This window comes from Coptis chinensis, chromosome 2 (assembly GCF_015680905.1).
Source record: "Coptis chinensis isolate HL-2020 chromosome 2, ASM1568090v1, whole genome shotgun sequence".
NCBI lineage: Eukaryota > Viridiplantae > Streptophyta > Magnoliopsida > Ranunculales > Ranunculaceae > Coptis > Coptis chinensis.
In genome coordinates this window covers 90,165,139-90,185,961 of record NC_141457.1, presented here as the reverse complement: position 1 = coordinate 90,185,961, position 20,823 = coordinate 90,165,139, and the positions used below count along the sequence as shown (strand labels likewise).

General features: G+C 36.4%; 1 protein-coding gene and 1 long non-coding RNA gene across 3 annotated transcripts; both read right to left on the bottom strand.

Annotated features, from left to right (window-relative positions):
- Positions 1-6,778: 6,778 nt before the first annotated feature.
- Positions 6,779-10,062, bottom strand: LOC147518807 (BES1/BZR1 homolog protein 4-like). 2 transcript variants are annotated; one of them, XM_086590539.1, is made up of 3 exons: positions 9,431-10,062; positions 7,283-8,054; positions 6,779-7,196 (listed from the first exon to the last, which is right to left on the bottom strand). In XM_086590539.1, exons 1-2 carry the CDS (start codon positions 9,644-9,646, stop codon positions 7,284-7,286), a joined length of 987 nt encoding a protein of 328 aa, XP_086446665.1. In that variant the 5' UTR covers positions 9,647-10,062; the 3' UTR covers positions 6,779-7,196; position 7,283. The 2 variants fall into 2 exon arrangements, with proteins under 2 accessions (XP_086446665.1, XP_086446664.1); XM_086590538.1 differs by having other exon boundaries at positions 7,288-8,054.
- Positions 10,063-16,524: 6,462 nt separating this feature from the next.
- Positions 16,525-17,599, bottom strand: LOC147518806 (uncharacterized). Its single transcript, XR_015214127.1, has 3 exons — positions 17,080-17,599; positions 16,854-17,002; positions 16,525-16,766 (listed from the first exon to the last, which is right to left on the bottom strand). It is a non-coding gene; the product is annotated as an uncharacterized LOC147518806 (long non-coding RNA).
- Between the last annotated feature and the right edge of the window lie 3,224 nt (positions 17,600-20,823).

Genomic DNA, 20,823 nt, shown 5'->3' with positions numbered 1-20,823 from the left:
GTAGACAGTTCGCTCCTAAGCCGAACTCGGTCTCAATAATAATCCTTTCCAGTTCCCATTCAACCGGATATGTAAAGGAAAGCCGAATCACACCTTTACATCTACTATGTAACTATGAGCGAGAAATTTTGTTTCTCTAAGAAAGCATATATTTGGCCAGCTAAAAGTTTATTGAAAGAATGTGGGTAGTAGTCGTCCTCGTCAACACCACGAATTCCCACTATTTGAGCTATTTGCCTTTGGATATTTTTCCAACTACGTCTTTCTTTTCTTACCCATATAAGAACATCCAAGACTTTGCTTTTCAAAGCCTTCTTTGCTGCAAACTTCACTGTCAGTGATTTTCCAATAAGATCTTCACTACTTCCAACTAAAAAGATTATTCCAACGCGACGATTTAACAGTGGTTCAAAAATGCTCTCAACTTTTAGCCTCAATGATGGCAGGGCAGTTATCAGGGCGCCAGCTAAGCATGTTAATCCATTTTTCTCCAAGAAGTTGATCGCTACCATCCATCGTTTATACGTCTCTCAAAATAAAACTCTCCTTAATGAAAAATGAAGAGTAACTTAATATAACTTTATAATTAGCCAACCTTTGGAAAAATAGAGTATGAGTGTCATGTCTAAGAACAACCTTTCCTAATTGTTCTAAGATCACCAATAAGGGTTTGAATGAAATTGAACTAAATTGTAGATTTGATATGAAATGAAGTAGAATGAAACTTAATTTTTATTGAACAATAAGGAAATTTTACAATTGCTATGTCTTTTTTCTTTCTCTCTCCTGTTTCTAACAATTTTTGTTTATTGAACAATAAAGAAGTTTTACAATTGCTATGTCTTTTTTCTTTCTCTCTCCTGTTTCTAACAATTTTTGTAGGATGTTCTAATGAATCTTTTTTCTAGTCGTCCCGTCTTTATATAGTGTTTTCAATTAGCTTTGACCCAATCAAATCAGGACAGTGTCTCAATACTTATAAATATTTGAAATAACTACAAAATATACCGAGATATTGACCCTTATGTCAATATCTCGAGTTTTCCCACTGCAAAGACGACACCAATGTGATGTCTAAGAACAACTTTTCATAATTGTTCTAAGATCACCAAAATTAGATGAGGGTTTGAATGAAATTGAACTAAATTGTAGATTTTATATGAAGTAGAATGAAACTTTTTATTGAACAATAATGGAAGTTTTACAATCACTCTGTTTTCTCTCTTTCTCTCTCCTGTTTCTAACAATTTTTGTAGGAATGTTTCAATAAATTTTTTTTCTACTCATCCAATCTTATATAGTGTCTTCAATTAGTTTTGCAAATATTTGAAATAACTACGAAATATCTCAAGTTTCCCCACAAACGGCGCCAATGTGATGTCTAAGAATAACTTTTCTTAATTGTTCTAAGATCACCAAGATTAGATGAGGGTTTGAATGAAATTGAACTGAATTGTAGATTTGATATGAAGTAGAATGAAGTTTTTTATTGAACAATAATTGAAGTTTTACAATCGCTCTATTTTCTCTCTTTGTCTCTCCTGTTTCTAACAATTTTTGTGAGAATGTTCCAATGAATCTTTTTTCTATTCATCTAGTCTTCTTTATATAGTGTCTTCAATTAGTTTTGATCTTCTTTATATAATGTCTTCAATTAGTTTTGACCCAATTTAATCAGACCCATATCCATTGTCTTTTTCATTCTTTTCCCGCTCAATATCTGCAAATATTTGAAATAACTACGAAATATACTGAGATATTGACTCTTATATCAACATCTCAAGTTTTGAAACATCATATAAAATATCTAAAAGCATGATATTTGCCCACTACAATGAGAATGTCACTTTGTCACCCAAAGACTCTTAAGACCATGCTGGATTTGTTCTTTTCTTACAATAGAGCAGAATTTCACTTTTTCCATCTCCAAAGTAACTAAAACTTAAAAGATCAAAATAGAAGAATAGTATATTCTTTTCTTATGCCTAAAGATTAGCCCATACGACGTACTTTTGTTAACCACAAGAACAATAATTCAAGATGGTGATCTCGGACAACATCAAGACTATATCATTCGTCTTTAAAAAATGATGAGTTGGCAGTTGGCACCATTTGCAATAGTTAGGTGCTATACCATATATTAGTATACTGCAAAGCAATGAGTGAGCGTGGGTTGTGGAGTGAGAGAGAGAGAGCGAGTTAGGGTTTTGAGTGGGGAAAGAAAAAAGAGAGAGAAATGAGAAATATATTGGAGAGAGAGTGTTTGGCGAAGAAAAAGAAACTGTCAAAAATCTACCAAACCCCTGGCCCAGTCGCTCCGCTCACTGGATAACACCTAGCAACAGATGGTACCAAATGTGTTCCAGTTGTCTTTGGCTTTTGCCTTTTATCATAGTCTGTGTGCATTCCCCTTGACGGAAAACTCAATGGCGATCATTGACGCTTTGAAAGACAAGAACGATTATCATGTTTTCAGCGCTTTACCTGAAAAATGCCCATCAGCCACGATGGAAGAAGCAGTGCTGGAGATCTTCAACTATATGACAGATCCAGCTAATTTTGGAGCTATCACCATCGAAGGATATGATAGGGACATTGGGGGATCGAGGATGGTAAAATATGCAGTCAGAAAGGCAATGAAATCCAAACTATATGACGTCCTTATATGGGTGTAGTATACTGCTGGTCCAAAGAATGACTACCCGTTAAGGAATACTCAAATGCGAATAGCTGGAAGATTAGGAATTCCATTTCCCACGAAGAATGATGATGATGAAGATGGTGACGATGACAAGAATGAGGATGCTATTGATAACGTTGTGTCTGGAGCAATTGCTGCACATCTCAGTAAACTAAAGAAATTCTCGTTCGTTCTCGAACCTGTTTTTAGTTTTGTTGATTTGAGAGATATGGCATTGTTAGGACCGACTTTGATTCAATAATCATCGCAGTATCTGTTCCACATACCATTTTACATAGGTCAATATAAAATTACTGAGACCATTGATTTTCTTCGTGAAGAAGCTGCTGACATTAGTGATTCCGGAAGTGAACAAACGGTTCATAAGAAAATCATTAGGAACTCTGTAGAAGCCATTACTCCAGATATGCTCATGGAGTGTCTGCTCTACTGTGCTTTACTTGATGGTATTCAACAAGAAGATCTGCCAAGGTATTGGCTAGGGTAGGGAATTCTAAAAATTCCAACTTTGGACTTGGAGGGGATATTTGGAGGTAGGGAAGTCAATACTGAATGTGCTCCTAGAGCATAATCTGGTAGAAACTTTAGCTCATCCTGGAGACCCAAAGAAGTATTCAGAAGCGCTACCGAGGATAACATTAGAACTTCCGCCGAACATGGTAAAGTACAATTCCTTTTGGCCTATCGTGACCTCCCACAACGATGGGAAATCATTGAGAGGATTAGCTTCTTCCGCCCAACATACAAAAATGAAAAATCACCAGAAGTTCCAATTAGTTTTCTTCAGTCTCCTCCAAACTGCCCAAGACTTTGTACTTAATTTATTCATTGATGATCCTCCTTCATTCCAAGACTTCTCGGAAAACTTCTTCGAGAACATGCAGAAACTCCGGGTTCTTAACCTCAAGAATGCATGGATATCATCTTTGCCTTCTTCCCTCGCTCTACTTTGCAATAGTCTTAAAGTACTAAATTTCCAAGGTTGCAAAAGACTAGAGAGCTTATCAGTGCCTTTGTTGCAAATTTTAAGAAACTTGAGGTCCTGGATCTTTCGATAACACAATTGAAGACTTGGCGGATGAATTGTTTGAGGGCCTAGAAAGTCTTCGGAACCTCGATATATCAAATAACACTTTCATTGCCTCCCTTCCGTCATCAATTTCGTGTTTGCAGAACCTCGAACAACTCTTGCTTGGAGGTTGTATCAGTTTGCGAAAATTACCTTCTACTGTACTACCACTGCATAAGCTCCTAGAAGTGGAGCTCTCAAGTACCATGTTGTCTGAAATGCCAGAGAAATCTTTCCAACATATGCACAAACTACGAATTCTGGACCTCTCATCCGCTTCTCATTTATTGGCTTTACCATCGTCTTTCTCTAGTCTCATCAACATCCAGTAATTAAAACTTGGATCGTGTACTAGCTTAAAGACTTTGGTTCCTGGTTTGCAACAGCTCTCTTTATCTTCACTTTTCGAGCTCGACCTCTCAAATTGTTCCTCGTAAGAAGATATCACCAGGGTTTCATCATCATTTGGGGATTTTGTGCCAAATATCCGCGTTCTCAAATTAGCAGACACCTCCAAAATTTTCCAAACACTAGAGCCTTCATCTCAACATTTGGAAACAGATATATCTCATCTCCATATATATATTTGTTCTTGAAATGAGCGAGGCAAAGGCAGAAGGTCATGCATTCCAAAGGGAAGACTTCTCTACAACGACATCTACACAAGAAGAAAATCTAATGTCCCCCATTAGTCGTTACAGTAGGAGTTTGGAGATTGAAAGGGGCAAGAGGTTTTCACGAAATATCTCTGGTGATCAAGAGATTGTCAGATTTCAGTCTCAAAAACATGGCAGAAGTAAAAGAGTGTTGGATCGAGAAGTGCCCAGAGATGGAGGTCATCTGTGATGTAGAAGCAACTGATTTGGCTGAACATCAGCTTTTCCTGGGGTGGTTAGAGAAACTAAAAACCTCTGAACTCATGCACTTAACAAATATGTGCCTTAGCAGGGGAGTGCTCAAGAGAGGAACACATGAATCTGGAGTACTGCCCAAGGCTTGTAAGTGTTTTCTCCTCCGACATATGTTTAAATAACCTTGAAGTGCTCCAGATCAAATTCTGTTGCAGGTTAGAAATAGTGTTCTCAGGCAAAGGATCGTTCAAGAAGCTACACACAGTGTGCCTATTGGAACTTTCTGCCTTAACGAGCATTATTAACAAAACAGAATACATGCCCAGCACTGAATAAAATCACTGTCAAGGGCTGTCCGAGGTTCGCTAAGCTTCCCCTTCACCACGGACTGGGATACCATTGCAGCCGCACTAGCAGTAGTTTGAATCCAGTTCAAGTGGTGAAATAAATTGGTGGAACCAATTGAAATGGGAAGACAACAGTATCAAAGAGCAAGTCTATTTCAAGGTAGACCTGATGACTGATTCTGAGCATCAATATATATTATTGTAAGTGGGAGGATTAAAAATTAAGTGTTATTTTATTTGTTTGCATCATAGGAATGTTTAAATAAAGTTGGGTATTGATTTGTGAACATAAATAAAATTTCTTTGATTTCAAGTTTTAAACAACCATAATATCGATATATATATACGAATAATTTCGGGAGATGCAACAGCGTAAAGTGCATTCTTTTAATATAATAATATTACATTCAAGCCAAAACAGAAATAAAATTGCAAAGCAGACCCTTAAATTTAGTCGCATGAGAAGACCTGTTGAGGCAAACGCCACGCTTCAGAAGTGCTGAAACACATGTCATTAATTGCATCACTTGTACACCAACGGCATTTCGACTTTTGCTGCAAACATTGAGATCTCGATATCATTTCCGTGCAATCTACTAACTTGTTTATGTTGTTTCTTTGAATAGCAAATAGACTTCGGTCAGAAATAGTGTAATAAGATGTAGGAGTTTCATTACACGAAACCAAAAGGATAGTGTAGTTGATGAAGAGAAGTAGAAGAGGAAGAGAAATTGGTGATGCGGCCCTAAACCTTATCGCCATGACTGATGGATCTTAGTCTCTTAGAGTAGGACGTTTACACTTTACTGTCTTCTTAACTTTTCTTATTCTGGATATTTGGCTTTTGCTCCTTGTTGTAGTAGGGAATTTAGGATTTGGTCCATGCTGATGCGTTTATTTATTTTTGGTCCTCCTTGAATGTAAGGCCAACTGTTAACCCTTCTGTGTCGCCAGACAAATTGCTTACAGGAATTATACTAAATAACTGGCTGATGCGTTTATTTATTTTTGGTCCTCCTTGAATGTAAGGCCAATTGTTAACCCTTTTTGTGTCTAGCCAGACAAATTTGTTTTATTACTTTTGGAATTATACGGTCGATAAATAACTGCTGAAACAAACTGATAAATGGGCGTAAGATATACGGAGGGTGGAAAAGAAAGAGGGATAGATGGATTTGTGGGTGGGGAGAGATAAAGAGAGTTAGGATTTAGTTGAGAGAGAAAAAAAAAAAGAGAGGGAAAAGAGAGAAAGGGAAACAGAAACCTACCAAATTACTTTTTGTCCCACGTACCCCCCATTCCTCTCAAAAATGTTCACTCGGCTCACTTGATAATCTCAACACAATACCCCCATTCCTCTCAAAAATGTTCACTCGGCTCACTTGATAATCTCAACACAAATCATACTTACAGGATAAAACTGTTTAAATGTTGAATGATGTGTCAAAATCGAGAGTATATTAAGACAGTAGTAACTACTTAAATGTGATAATTTCAATTCATCCAGGTTACGCGAGTGATTAGAAGCTCGCTTGATAATTTGGACCAACTTGATGTTGATAAAAAGAAAAATCTGATTTTCCAATTCAACTAGCCACTATGCACGTAGTACCCACGTAGGCTCTACTGAGTTTTTAAAAAAAAATTATAAACATTAAATTATTATTTTACCCCTCAAATTTTTTTTGGAAATTACCAAATTGCCCCTGAGACATAAACCAAAATACTGTTACTCAACCCCCACATTTTTCTATATATTAAAGATTTGTATAAAAAGAAACAAGAGATACATTAACCAGACGCTTTAAACTAAATACACAAGAAATCTCTGCTATAACAAAAGTTTATCTCGATACAAACCCAATATCAGACACAATTCAGTATCTCTGTATCAGTTGTTTGAGTGGAAATAATATGAAGAAATAGAGTGAAATAAAGGGTGAACCCACCACTAAACTATATATATCACTTAAATGTGTAAATAAAATAAAAAATAAAAAATAAAAAAGAAACATAAAAAGTCCTAGTCCTGCTTTTTTTCCCATCTCTTGCTCTTGTCCACTACACAATTGCCATTGATACGATGCATGGTCCACCATCCTCATGGAAATACTGCTGTGAAATTGTGAATGTATCTTGACTAGCACAATGAACCATTCCATACCAAATAGAAATATAAGACGCTTAAGCAATGGCCTCGCAATGGATCTTCGTTGTTTCTTAACTATCTGCAAAGCCAATACAGTAGAAGATGAAGAATATTCAAAGAGAAATAAAGACACAATAAATCCAGTTTTATTGGAAAGTAACCAACCTCACCTGGTTCGTGAACTCCCAAGAGTGAGCTCCAGATCATCTGATCCACACTCTTCGTGGATAATCTCTCCCTCCCAAGCCTTTACAAGTCCTGTTGTGTTGCTTTCAAATGCAAACTCATCTGACATTCCTGATGACATTGGAACATCTGCATTATTATCCAAGGCAGCAGCCATAGCTGGAGAGCATGTTCCACTCTGGCCTGGAGTCCACATGCGAGAACCCCCTCCTGCTGATGCCTCTTCCTTAAAGCCCCCAAATGGATTTGAGGAGACAAGACTGAATGTAGGAGAGGTAGGTCCACCAGTAGGCATTCGAAACCCTGCAAGCCACCCAGAGTCAGGTAAAACCTCACGTCCTGGGCTTGGCGGCATGGAGGAGGGTAAGAAAGAATAGCGATGTCCACCCCATGCTGGGCCAGCAGTTGTGTCTTCCCAGTCAGGCTTGAACCGTGGGGTACGAGAAGTAGGAGAACTCAATGGAGGGGTAACAGGAGCACTGATTGAACCACTCGGAATGTAAAGCTGTGGTAGCTTGGCTGATGATGCTGAAGATGATGCAGAGGAGAGGTTCTTCAGCCATGGGATAAGGGAAATGCCATCTGCGGTAGCTTTGGCATTGGCAGCATAAGAAGAGGAGGCAGGACTTGGGAATGAAGATGAAACTGGGCTTGGGTTGTAGGAAATACAAGGGCTTGGTCGGTAAGATGAGCATGGACTCACAGTACCAGAACCTCCCCCAATATCCATTGGTTCTGCAGGCTTGCACCCCTGTAAAACAAAGGTTAAAGAAAACAAATCAATATTAAATATCAAAAGCCTAATAAGTTTGTAACTAAGTGATGCAACATATCTGCTATCAACTACTATCTACCAATGCAGGCCAAATCCACACCACGTTTACAATCCTATTCTGTTATGGTAAGTTTTAGCAGGAATTTTTCATTGATACATTATCAATATTCTTAAGCATGACGGGAGAATATAACTATACAAGGTTTTATATTTTAGAACATCTTCAGAAAAGATTCCTTAAGTTTCAATTGTACACATTTTTCTAGTAAAAGAAACACTAAAGCACAACTCGACTCTGAAGTCTGAACCCTGACCATGCAACACCAAGTTACACTGCATTTGTATATCAACGAGTGACAAAAGCCTCGTTTGATCCACAAATCAATCGACCAAGGCCACTCAAGTAATAAGTCGCATAGATAAAACCATGTCATTTAGTCCATGCTTAGGTCCATGAGGAAACTTTATACCCTAGAGATATAAATTCATTCAAGTTAGTGATAGATGTATAGTGAATCCAAAGCAAACAGAGCCACGACCTTGCATACACTCTTATCAAACAAATTGACCTCATGACATGATTTTCCCAAATACCACAACTCTACGGATCCAAAAAAGTCTACAGTTTCTAAATGGCATGTAAAGGTAAGCATTTCCAGTAAGTTCAGTAAAAACAACATTCGCCACCATATTACTTAATAACTCACAAACCATGAGAGACTGGGGAGCAAGGGAAAAGCGTACACTAGAGTATTAGTTAAACAATGCAAGTGGCATTATTGCAATAAATTCCTAGTTCAAACGACAATTTGTCAACGATTGTTTCTTCCAATAGCACGTTCTCCCCCGACCACGTTCAGGTTTTAATCTTTACACGCTTATCAGACTAAACAAAGAATTATCAGATTAAACAATGACATAAACAAAGGAACCTGTTAACATTTTTTAACATTAATTCTATCAGTAAAGAAAAAGGACAACTACAATCCCCCAAAACTCAACTTTACACAATCCGATAATTTCTCTTCATTAACAAAAGTGACCCAACGTATCAAGGGGTATTTTAGGTAAAAAGATCACATGGTGGAAGAGGAATATCAAAAGTCAAAACTACCCTTCCTAAACATAAGGTGTTGGACTTTTCAATTTTTAAGAAGGGTACTATTGTACTTTACTCAGTCCACCTTATGTCTAGTTTCCATGTGAACAAGTAGAAAAACAAACTAAAAAAATCCGTAAAAAGCGTGCGCCAGAAACTCCCGGTGCATGTTAAAATTGATCAATCTCGGAAAAATTTAACTAAATATGAACTGCTAAATTACGCCAATCAAAGAGAGAGAAAAAAAATTTACCTTTCTGTAAGTAGTACCATCATCTTCAACAGTCCAACCAGCTTCATTACAAAGAGCTTTCAAAACCTCATTATTATCACAGTGTTTAGGAAGTTTATAATTACCATACATTCTTAACCCAGAAAATATCTTTGCTGCAATAGCTCTTCTTCTTCTCTCTCTTCTCTTGTTGTTTTCTCTTTCTTTCCATGTCGGAAGTCTCGTGCCCGACGTCATCTCTACCTTAAAACGTTAATCCAATCTTTTTGTTTCAATCTGAAAACTAAATTTGATCAACACCCTAGTTGAAAAAGTCAGAGATCTGACCAGATCGGAGTATTCAGATTGGAAAATAACCAGATGAAAAGGTTAAAATGGGAGGGGAGAGATTTAGAAAGCAGTGATCAAAGAAATGAAGGTTGGAGGATGGAGAAGAACTAAATACATTGAGGTGTTTTGTTTGACCTTATGGAGTTGTTATAATTACTTGAGTGCCATAGTGAATTGATATCTGGTGGTAGGGGTAAAATGGGAAAATGAATGATTAAGTTTTGTAATAAGTCTGAGTGTTTACTTTTAAGATTTTGCTGTCTTAAAGTGTACTGTTCTTGATGTCAAGAACTAATCCGAACCATTTATATAATCTTTAGCATGCTTTATAACACACGTGACTAATGAGTCTTACTTACTTTTACCGGAACCATGTAACTCAAGGATTGCATACAAAATTAGCACATTGAACAAGGCAGGTGTTGGAAAACATGGTCCCATGACTACAACTAGGTATTGTTGTTGCTAGTTTGTTATCCGGCCAGCAAGACCTACTCACTAATTAATAGATGGGTCATCCTTTCATCAACTTATATCATTGTAGATAATATATATTTTTCCAAATAAATGCAAGCCAGAATGGTTCAAAAATAGAGAATATCTTTAAATTAGCACTTTATTTCTACTATTATTTCAGGTTTTTGTCCATTCAATACATTTATGGATGTGCAATCGTTATATGTTATTTTTGTTCCTAATATTAGTGCTAATAAAATGATAGTAATTATAACCGAAACTGGTCTTGGATTGTGCCCGCCAGTAGCTACAAGCCTACAAATGTGAGATCCTTTTAAAAAGGAACGCTTGTTTGCAAATGGAATTCGGGTTAACGAGTTTTGCAATGGAGGACAAAGCAGGTTCAATTTATTTGAGACTATAAGGTTGGTCGCGGCCTTGCAATAATCCTATAGCCCTATACTAAAGTTCAAAAGGAAAAAAATAAAATTTGTTGCTATCCATTCATGATTCCTGCCCAATGAAATTCGACAATCATCCTAAATTAGTAATAAGTAATAGACTTAATATATAACAAAAATGATCACGATCTTCTTATTACTGAGGTATTCTTCGAAAAATGTGGAAAAATAGAAAATTCTAAAATTAAAAAATTTAAAAAAAAAAAAAAATGTATAGCCCAAAAACAAAGGTGATCTTGGACACACCCATTAAAACATTTCCGTACCCCAACTTTAAAATAAATAAATAAAATTATTTAAGATATATTTAGGTTCTTAAATTGCTCTTTTTTTTATTAGGCATACTCATAGTTCGGAATTTCGGAATTTTTGAAATTCGACAAATCCAAAAACCGAAATTCATTAAATTTCGACCCCTATCACATTCGGAATTTCAACTAATTTCAGATATTTCAACTTTATATTCGCAATTTTGGTTTTTTGAAAAACCGAAATTTTAAGGGGAATTCCAAAGTTTCGTTCGGAATCACGAACTATGGGTGTACCCTTAGTCACCATTTCGTTGAGCGGGAGCGAGAGCGAGAGCGCAAAAGCGCCTAACTTGAGAAGCTCCCATTTTGAGAGCGCCTATGGAGCGTTTTATTTATACTAATATAATTATTAAATATTGAAATATAAACCATAAAATTTGTAATTATCACTGATTTTTCATTTGATAAACCTATGTTTAATAAAGTAATTGTGTTTGATAATAATTTAAAATAAAAATAAAGAATAGATTTAGGAAAAAGAACAAAACTATAGCCCACATGCCTTTCATATTTTTTTTTCGATAATAAGTCCATAGGCCCTTTCATTATACTTTGAACACTTTGAAAGTTGATTTACGGTTGTCATAACAGTTTGGGTCACATGTCAACTAGACTACTCTTCTACTAGTAAGTACTAAGCATAATTATATTTTGATATGGGGAGTACAATATCATAGTTATGGTCTCCTTCTTTAGACCTTTCCTTCTTTGTACTATATCAACTTACACAAAGACCCACGAACTTCATCATTTGAATTCAAAGCAACAAACTACTCTCTCTCTCGATCTCTCGACCAAGACTGGTTTAGCATGAATCCTCAAGAAGCAATTATAGTAGTCTAGCTATTTTGATCAAATCCTTATTTTTTTCATTTCTTTTTTTGGGTTTCAAAACACTTAACTTTCATATGGATCTTTGTTGATCTTCAAAATTTTCAATTGAGGTTTAGAATATATATAGTTTATTTAAATATGTAATTGTTTGATTTAAAACTTATTAACTACTCTCACTGTAAAAGCGTGGCTTTCAAATCCAGAGCGCGGTTTAGAAAAATCTAGAGTGCGGTTTCGAGGAGCTTTTCAATAAAAAGCGTCAAACCGCGGTTTGAGAACGGGAGCTTTCTACTCTCCCCACGGTTTGTGTGACTAAGGACGTACCCAAAACAAAACAAGTCATTTACATATTCTTTTTTCTTTAAAAATAAAATAAAATATGTTTTTGAATTCTTTTCCAGTAATTTATCTTGCTCTCTAGCAATATTTCTCTCACCAATAAGCATGATAACAAGTCAACAACTAATATTGAAAATACCCCAAATGAATTTGGGAGATATTATTAGATTGAAAGCCGTTATTAGAGTATGGCAAAAACTTTAGTTAGTTATGGGAGTATAGGAATGGTTTTATGAGTGTGTCCAAGATCACCCTAATTCATTTTATTTTGTTTAAGTTTGGGTTATCCTTGTATTCAGCTGATTTGAGAATCACATTTGTCTGGCTCAAAAGCCTAATTTCCCGCGTTAATCCCGGACAAGGCGTCTGTTCACTAACGGAGAAAAGCCAGCCACGCGGTATTTGTCAGAGCCTCGCAGTCGCAGTTCCCTCTTACAACAGCTACTTTCTTATTTTGTACTTAACCGCATTTATCGTGTACGTGTCGCTTCCCCATTGGCAGAATCATTAATTGTTGTTATCAAATTTTCAAAACAATGAATAAATAGTGTGGACCCACCGCCAAAGTGTTAGAAACAACAATGCACGTGCAGAGATGAAACAGACGTTTGGTCGCTGGTCACAGCTTCTGGCTGTGGGGCCTGCTGTCAACGTGGAGTGGCATACAATATTACAATGGACGTTGATGCATATCATCAGTCCTTGACTCCTTGGCTCTTAGCCCATCTCCCTTGACCACATTCGTGTACTTTCCACACTCGGGTTTGAATCAACTGGTCCCAGATCCCAACCATTACACATTTTTATGGATTTTTATGGTGCTCTATATTTTGGTGTCTACCCAGTTACAGCCAAAACTGGTCGATTGCAGCACATAATCATAAGAACCTTAGCCAGTAAGAAATGAATAAATGATCCCTAGTTATTTTTTAGTGCATCTTAGTTACATTTGTTGAAGATATGGACAACCACTGACGTACCAAAGCATTTTGTGCTATGAGGCATATGAGCATAACCTTTGGAGTAGCATCAGAAGCGCACTTGAGATCAAATTTATGAAATCTAATAAAAATTGCATATTCAGTTTTGAATTTGTGATTGTTTTTTTTTTATTGTTAACTGAATTTATGATTACTGAACTGTTTTAATGTTTGATCTTGAATTAATCAGGTCTATTTGCTCGTAAGTTGTAACTTTGCAACTGCAAATCTGCAACTAACAAAATTTTATAAGATTATAAGAAAACAAATTGTCAACAGTCTACCAACACATGCTGCAATGAATATTAAGCTAGTTGACACTTGACAGCGATTGTTAGTCGCTAAATTTAACGACGGGTACATAAATTCAATGGTTTGCTATCCTTTCCAATCTAACGAACCATCCAACTTCAAAATTCTGATGTTCCTGCTTGCCTTGACAAGAAAGATGTTTACTTTGAAGACCGCAACACCATATCCTTATCCAAGTGGGTCCCAGTACCTATTTTAAGCTTTCGCACGTGTAAAAGCAGAGGCCAGAGAGAGAAAACAATACCTATATTAAGCTTTCGCATTGGGACACTGGAAGTCTGGAACTCTTCAGGTCAGCAGTTAAGTGATTGGAAAACAATCTCGTGTCCGCTACTTATTTTTCCTTAGTCTAAATTTTGGCTTTTCGGCCGAGAAGGCGAAGATTTTCTACACGGCAAATATCGTGGGAGGGAGAGTGAGAAATGTAAGAGAGTTTGTGGGACCCATGACCCCATATCAGTTGAGCTGTAGACAGGGATGGTCATCGAGGTACTCAAGTTGAGTTTTAGGGTGCTCAAGCTCAGCTCGTGTTTTTCTCGAGTCGAGCTCAAATTTTATTCGAGTTTTATTTATTTCGTGCTCAATCTCGACTCATCGAGTATTCGAATAGCTCAAAGAGTCTAGATTTCTATTCTTCTAGACTACAAATTCAAATTCAATAATAGATTCAATTTGTTTCGTGTATAGGCTCGATTTTGACCACAAACTAAAGATAAATGAGCACAAATTGACACATAATTTTACCTCAAGACCAAAATAATTTGCTAAATCCATTTAACGAAATATTAATGCAACCATAATCCACTAATACCATAATAAACCACTATCTAATAACTATTACAAAGTGTAAACATTATGATTACAACAATATGTATTGAGTTCCTATAACCCAACATGCTAACATAAAAATTATCCTAATTAAACGTTAAAAGAACTATATAAAATGCGAGCTATGAGTAGCTCGTGAGCCTCTTGAGTTCTAAAATGTTCTCAAACTCGATTCGTATTATTGAACGAGCAAGTTTCACGTTTGAGTCCAGCCAAGTGCGAGTTGCTCCGAACCATAGTACAAAATATCCCGATATATCGCAATATTTGGGGATATCTATCCATATTTCAGAAAAAGATATATAAATATCACGATATGTTAAGAGATATATATGACTGCAAATATCTACGATATTTTGATGATATTTGCGATATTTGTGATATTTGAGGATATTTGGAGATATTTAGTGATATTTTGTGTATATAACAATTTTATTTAATATTTACCATTATATTTTAAATAAATATAAATAATGTATCATGATATATCAAGAAATATCTACAATATCTACGATATTTATCGATATTTTAGATATATCCACGATATTTGCATGTGAAACAATGTCAAATATCTCCAAAGAGAGGGATATATCCACGATATATATCCAGAAATTGAGTATCGATAAATACCCATATCCTGATATTTTGTACTATGCTCCGAACTACTCGACTTGATGACCAGCCCAAACTGTAAGATCACATGCGACACGATATGGGGTATTTCAGCAAGGTTAAAAGATTTAGAAAACGGTATTGTGAGACTAATTACACAAATGCCATTGTTATCTTTTGGCCCTAGTTAGAGCATCATCAACGCGTTGTTATTTTTTATTTTCAATGTGATAGTTGACAATGTTTATAGCAATTTGAGTCACCAACGCGTTGTCAAATTATCGTTTATATTATAAGAATTGTCAAAACTGGAGCCAAATTGGTTAAGAAAATAGAAATGGTGTGCACGGTACAACTTGACCCGTCCCAAGAGTGGGACGGGACTACTTTAGCCGTCCAAATTTTTTTTGTTTTTTTTTAATAAAAAATTCAAACAGTTCGATTTTGTACCGTTGGGTTTTATTACCATTGGGCTTTTACACTGTTGGGCCTGAACGATTTTAGAAGATTTACAAAAATTATACCGTTGGGCTTTTGTACCGTTAGGCCTGAATGATTTGAGAAGATTTGCAAAAATTGTACCGTTGGGCTTTTGTACCGTTGGGTCTGAACATGTATTTGAGTGGTATTAGATTATGTTTTAGCGTACTAATTTATTTAAATTTTATGTTGTAATATGTTTTTATTATTTACGTGTATGTTTTTCTTTAAATAAAATTGTATTTTGTTTTAATGAAAGTATATTTTTGAAAAAATGTGTTTGTTTATAAGTTGAAATTAAAACAAATCAACTCAACTAGAAATGAAAAACATTACAACTTAATTTGAAATAAAAAAATACAAAACATCTTATAAAATTCTACGGACTTAAAAACACATGCAAAACAATTAAAGACAATACACTAGGGAATTAAACAAAATACAAATATTACATATCCTACACTTAAATTCTAAGAGGTACGACTTGTTTCTCCACCACACATTGAAGGATTGCATTGATCGCACAAGCCACACCTAGGGCAGAAATCTACTGCTTCCTTGCAAAAATGACATGTGGTATGTCAACCTTTTGAATGATAGATGTTGATATTTGAGGGACAATCATCAACATCACACTTTAGAAGTTTGTCTTCCAATGTTCCATCATCATTGATAGTTATGACCACTATCATCATGCCGTTGATTCAGGGTTTGGGCATTTGATGTTAATATATGGACATGAAGTAAGCGTGAATGACCAACTTCCTTACACCAATCGACAAATCTCAAGTGTAGAAATGTGGACAATATTTGATCCCCATATTGGTAGTTGAAGTTGAGAAAGATTAGAGAATGAAAATGAGAAGCTGGAGTGAGGAATGAAAATGACTTTGAATATATATATATGAAAATAGGAATAAATGCCGGATATAAATTGATCCCCCTTGGGAATAATGCCAACGGATATAAATTGATTGGAGGAATAATAAATTGAGGCCCATGGGTTTATTAGTCACGTTCACATGGGCTTGATTGTTCACATGAGAATTTCTTTGTCTACATAATAAAAAGCATGTATAGATTCTAAGTAATAATTAACGTAATGTCTTGAATTTAAATTAACGTAATGTAATAATTAATTTAATGCATAAAAAAAATTGGACATAGCCTCCTTTGTTTAATCAACATAATTCATATACCTAAACGTGTTAAGATTCTCAAAAACCTGTTCAAACCCTAAAAAACAACAACAACCAACAACCAACAACAAAAACAATGACATAACTAAATTATTACAAAATAGTGCAATATAACACTATGGAGCACTGCCCTGACTGCTCTAGCCACTCCCTCTCCGTTTTCGCCCTCTCTTATTAGGAGCACTGTTTTGTTGCATGATATCAGTAGCAATTCTCTGAAACATCAACACAATGCAATTAAAATATAAAATTGAATATATATAAAAAAAAAAATGAAAATGTAAAACATATAATAAAATTACCAAGGCTTCCAATTCGTTTGTCATCTCAGCCATCTTACGCTCAGCGTTTGCTCTTTGCATTCGTTCTTCGTCTAAATAGCCATAATACTGTTGAGTGTGCTCAATTAAACTAGCTCGAAGCCCCTGGTTGATTTGCCTTTCATCTGTTTCTTGCATTGTGTCAATATTGTATATAAGTTAAATATACATAGTGTGTTTAAATTAACATAATGAAATATAAATATACCTCATTAAACTGTTGTAGATCGGTACAAGCACCGGACGCTCCAAAGTGAAATGTGGTCTCCATTCCCGAGAACTAACAACGCGGTATAACCATGGGTCATATGGATCACTAGGTGGGGGTGTATAACCATGATATACTCCAGATGATCTTGTGGAACTTGCAGGTTCTGGGAATTGGACGTCTCGCCTAAAACTCTGACTAGTTGCGACATCCATGTTTGCACCTCTATATAGTGGACCCGCAGATAGGCTTCCCCTAGAAACTTTCCGCCAATAAGTCTCATAATGAACACTGGAGTTCACATCAACATAATCTATAAAATACGGCCACGCACTCTCAACGCGATACCGTTCAATCAAATTCTCTGAAACATCCATGGCACGCATATCTGTGGGTGGGGGAGCAGGAATATATGTATATCCAATGGTTTGCATAGTCACCCTATCTCCAAGGAACCAAGCACGTATATCAGGGGCTTGCAATATGAATCTTTTTAACGACATTAGAGTACTATGCTGACAGATATGCATATTCTCAAATTGAGAACCTTGCCACGGACTCCAAACAATAGATTTCATACTTTTCGTCTCTATTTGGATCCTAGCAACTTGAAGATCATTATGGACCTCTTCCTTTAATCTAGTATGACCAAAAACAGCCCATCCCTGTGGGCGAGGCCTTAAGTCCTTAACCCAATCCTCTTTCAGTATAGGGTTTAAGCAAGTCAAAATACTCATACCACCAGTACTGAAATAATCAAATGAAAGTGTATCTAATTAATTTAAATTATATAATATTTAACTAACAAAATAAAAGCTTATATCTTAAAAGTTAAATCCTATTAAATTACCTGTAGTATCCAAGTAATTCCGTTGCATTGCTTCCCCATTTGATTTGTTTGTACAAACAAATCAAGCCCTGTATATAAATGTGCCATGAAAGCACCTCCCCAATCAAAATCTTCCAAGCTATCAAGGTCTACCAAAGACGCTAACCAACCAGCCCGAACCCCAGATTTTCCTGTTGTAAAACCAACTTGGCCAAAAAAATATAACAAAAAAATCCTGATAAACTCATCCTCCTCCGCAGAGTTTGGGTCCAAATATAGGGCGTCAACTTCATGTTCTAAACAATATTCAATACTCAATTGGTGCATGAATTTTTCTCTGATGTACAAGTTCAAAATGTATCGCCATCCATATTCTCTCGAAACAAGTCTACCTTCAACATCAAACAACGAAGGCGTGAGAGTCTTCAACCTTTCAAAATCATCTTCGATACTTGAATCAAACAAAACTGGCTTCTTCTCCTCGCCCACACTTAAACCCGTTAGCATTGTAAAATCAAGTGGTGTGATACCAATCTCACCACATGGAAGGTGAAAAGTGTGCGTGGTGTGCCACCATCGTCCGCCAATGCAAATATCGATTGGATGATCGGTCGAATGCTCGTTACCACGATATCAATGGACCAAAAGGTGTTCCCAAAATTTGAGCTCTTACGTGCTCCATTTCCTCCCCTCTTTCCACTAGATGACTCCAGAAGTCTTTAATACTCGGCATTGCGCATCTCCATCTCGTCGAACTCATTTTCTATACGTTGAGGCATTTAATCAAACAGTTAGTATACATTAAATTTTAAACACAATTTTAAATCAAAATCAATTGAACAACGTTCATAAACTCATACTTACTCCGTCAGTGTTATATAAACATGAAACATGCATGTCTGAATCGGGAGCCAATGTCGGATGATCAACAATACTCAATCTCTGTGGAAAATTGAAATCATTTTCCGGAGGATTTGAACTCCCCAAGCCACGCATAATAGTCTTCTTACGTCCAGCTCGACGACGTTGATCCATTGCAAAAAACATAAACAAATTTGGTTGAAAATCGAATTTTTATTGGGTGATTGAAGGTTTGGATTTTGAGTTATGTTGGTGAGTTCTTGCGGGGCAAATGTTACTGGAACATTGTTCGCGCGTTTTCAAATAAAATGGGCTAATAGAGTGCACGGGACAACTACTCCCATTTTAAAAAAAATTGGAGTGGGACGGGACAACTTTACCCATTCAAATTTTTTTAGCAAAATTTACCCAAACCGCATTGTTTCATCCCTTCCTTTTAGAAATTTTTCGCTCCTAAAAATGATGATGTGTCACAACGAAATTTAAAAACGCGTTGATGATGCTCTTAGAATATGAATATTTTAAGGTCTCTAGAAATGGGATGTTCCAAGCTATTATATTGGTATAAATTTCCACCTCCAAATTACATTTCAAAATATACAAAAACATGTAATGTTTCTCTTTTGAGATGGCCCAACAAAGTGTCCACTAATTGTCTAATTTGCATTCTTTTTGTTAATTTTTCAGGTCCTGTATTGGGCACTCATCGGATTCGGCAACCCAAAAAAAAAAGAAATATTACAAATTTGTCATATTACAAATTTGCCATCAAAGTCCTGGCCCAACAACCAATCCAACCGGTCTCGCCATAACGAAACTCTCGGGTCGTTTGAGTGTACACTCAAATAATCTCGTCATGTAGTTTGAATTTACACTCAAACGACCTCACCATGTAGTTTGAGTGTACACTCAAGTGGTCTACGCATGTCGTTTATGACAAAACTCTTGGTGTTTATCTAGACGATATGGCGGGGTCGTTTGGGCAGTCTCCAAGATAACATGGCGGGGTCGTTTGGGGACTTTCTTGGGCGACATGGCTGGGTCGTTTGGACTTAAAAAATTCGGTTTGTTTGTCACGATGTTCATTTTAAAAATCAACTTCCATTTAATCAATCCAAACTAAAACTCAAACTCGAAACAATTTCATCAAACTTGGGCAAACTCGAACTCAAGTTTAATCCACCCAATCTTCCACCCAAACTCCAAAAAAACATCAAGTTTGAAATCATCAAGTTGAATCAACCCAATCTTCCACCCAATCAAATTTAATCAACATAATCAAGTTTAATCAATCCAACCAAGTTTGAGTATATACTCAAACAGGACACGACTCGAATTGGGTGAAGTCGCCAACTTCAATTCCCATTATTGATTTACAACTCAACACTCGAAGTATTAACACGACAGAAATTTTTTTTTTTTTTGGGTTCAGTCTCGCGAGAGATGATACCAGCTAAAAAAGTTTGAAAAAAATGATAGTTGGTATGCGTTGAGGGGTGTGTATACACAAAAATTATAACCTACAAACTCACTAGTCTCTTTTTCCTCTCACTCTTTTTTTTTTTTATATCCTCCTCTCTTTTTCCCACCATTCACTCCTGTCCCTCGATCTTCTTTCTTCCATTCTCTCATCTCTCTCCACGTATCGCGGCAGTTATCTTGCGGTTATGATTCCGCTCTCCCTCTCTCCACGTCTCGCAGCAGTTCCAGAGCGGTTGGGATACCGCGGATCTGATCCTATGTAACCTGTTTCCCCCTACTATACCGCACCCGGTCCCATTGTCACCACTAACCTCCTAGGTCATGTATACAACCCATACAGATGCCCTCTCTCGGCCTTATTGATGGTCCGCGAACAACAAATGGGCCGAGAACTAACATTTCTCATCTCATACACATTTCGCGGTATACTTCTCTTTCCTAAACCTGTTACTCTGTCCCCCTATCTTCTTTCTCCCAGCACGTGTCCCACGTGTTCCCTCTGTATTGCCACCTGAAAATACGGCGCACGCACCTCGTACTTTGAATCTTCGAAAATCGAGACTCCATGTGTC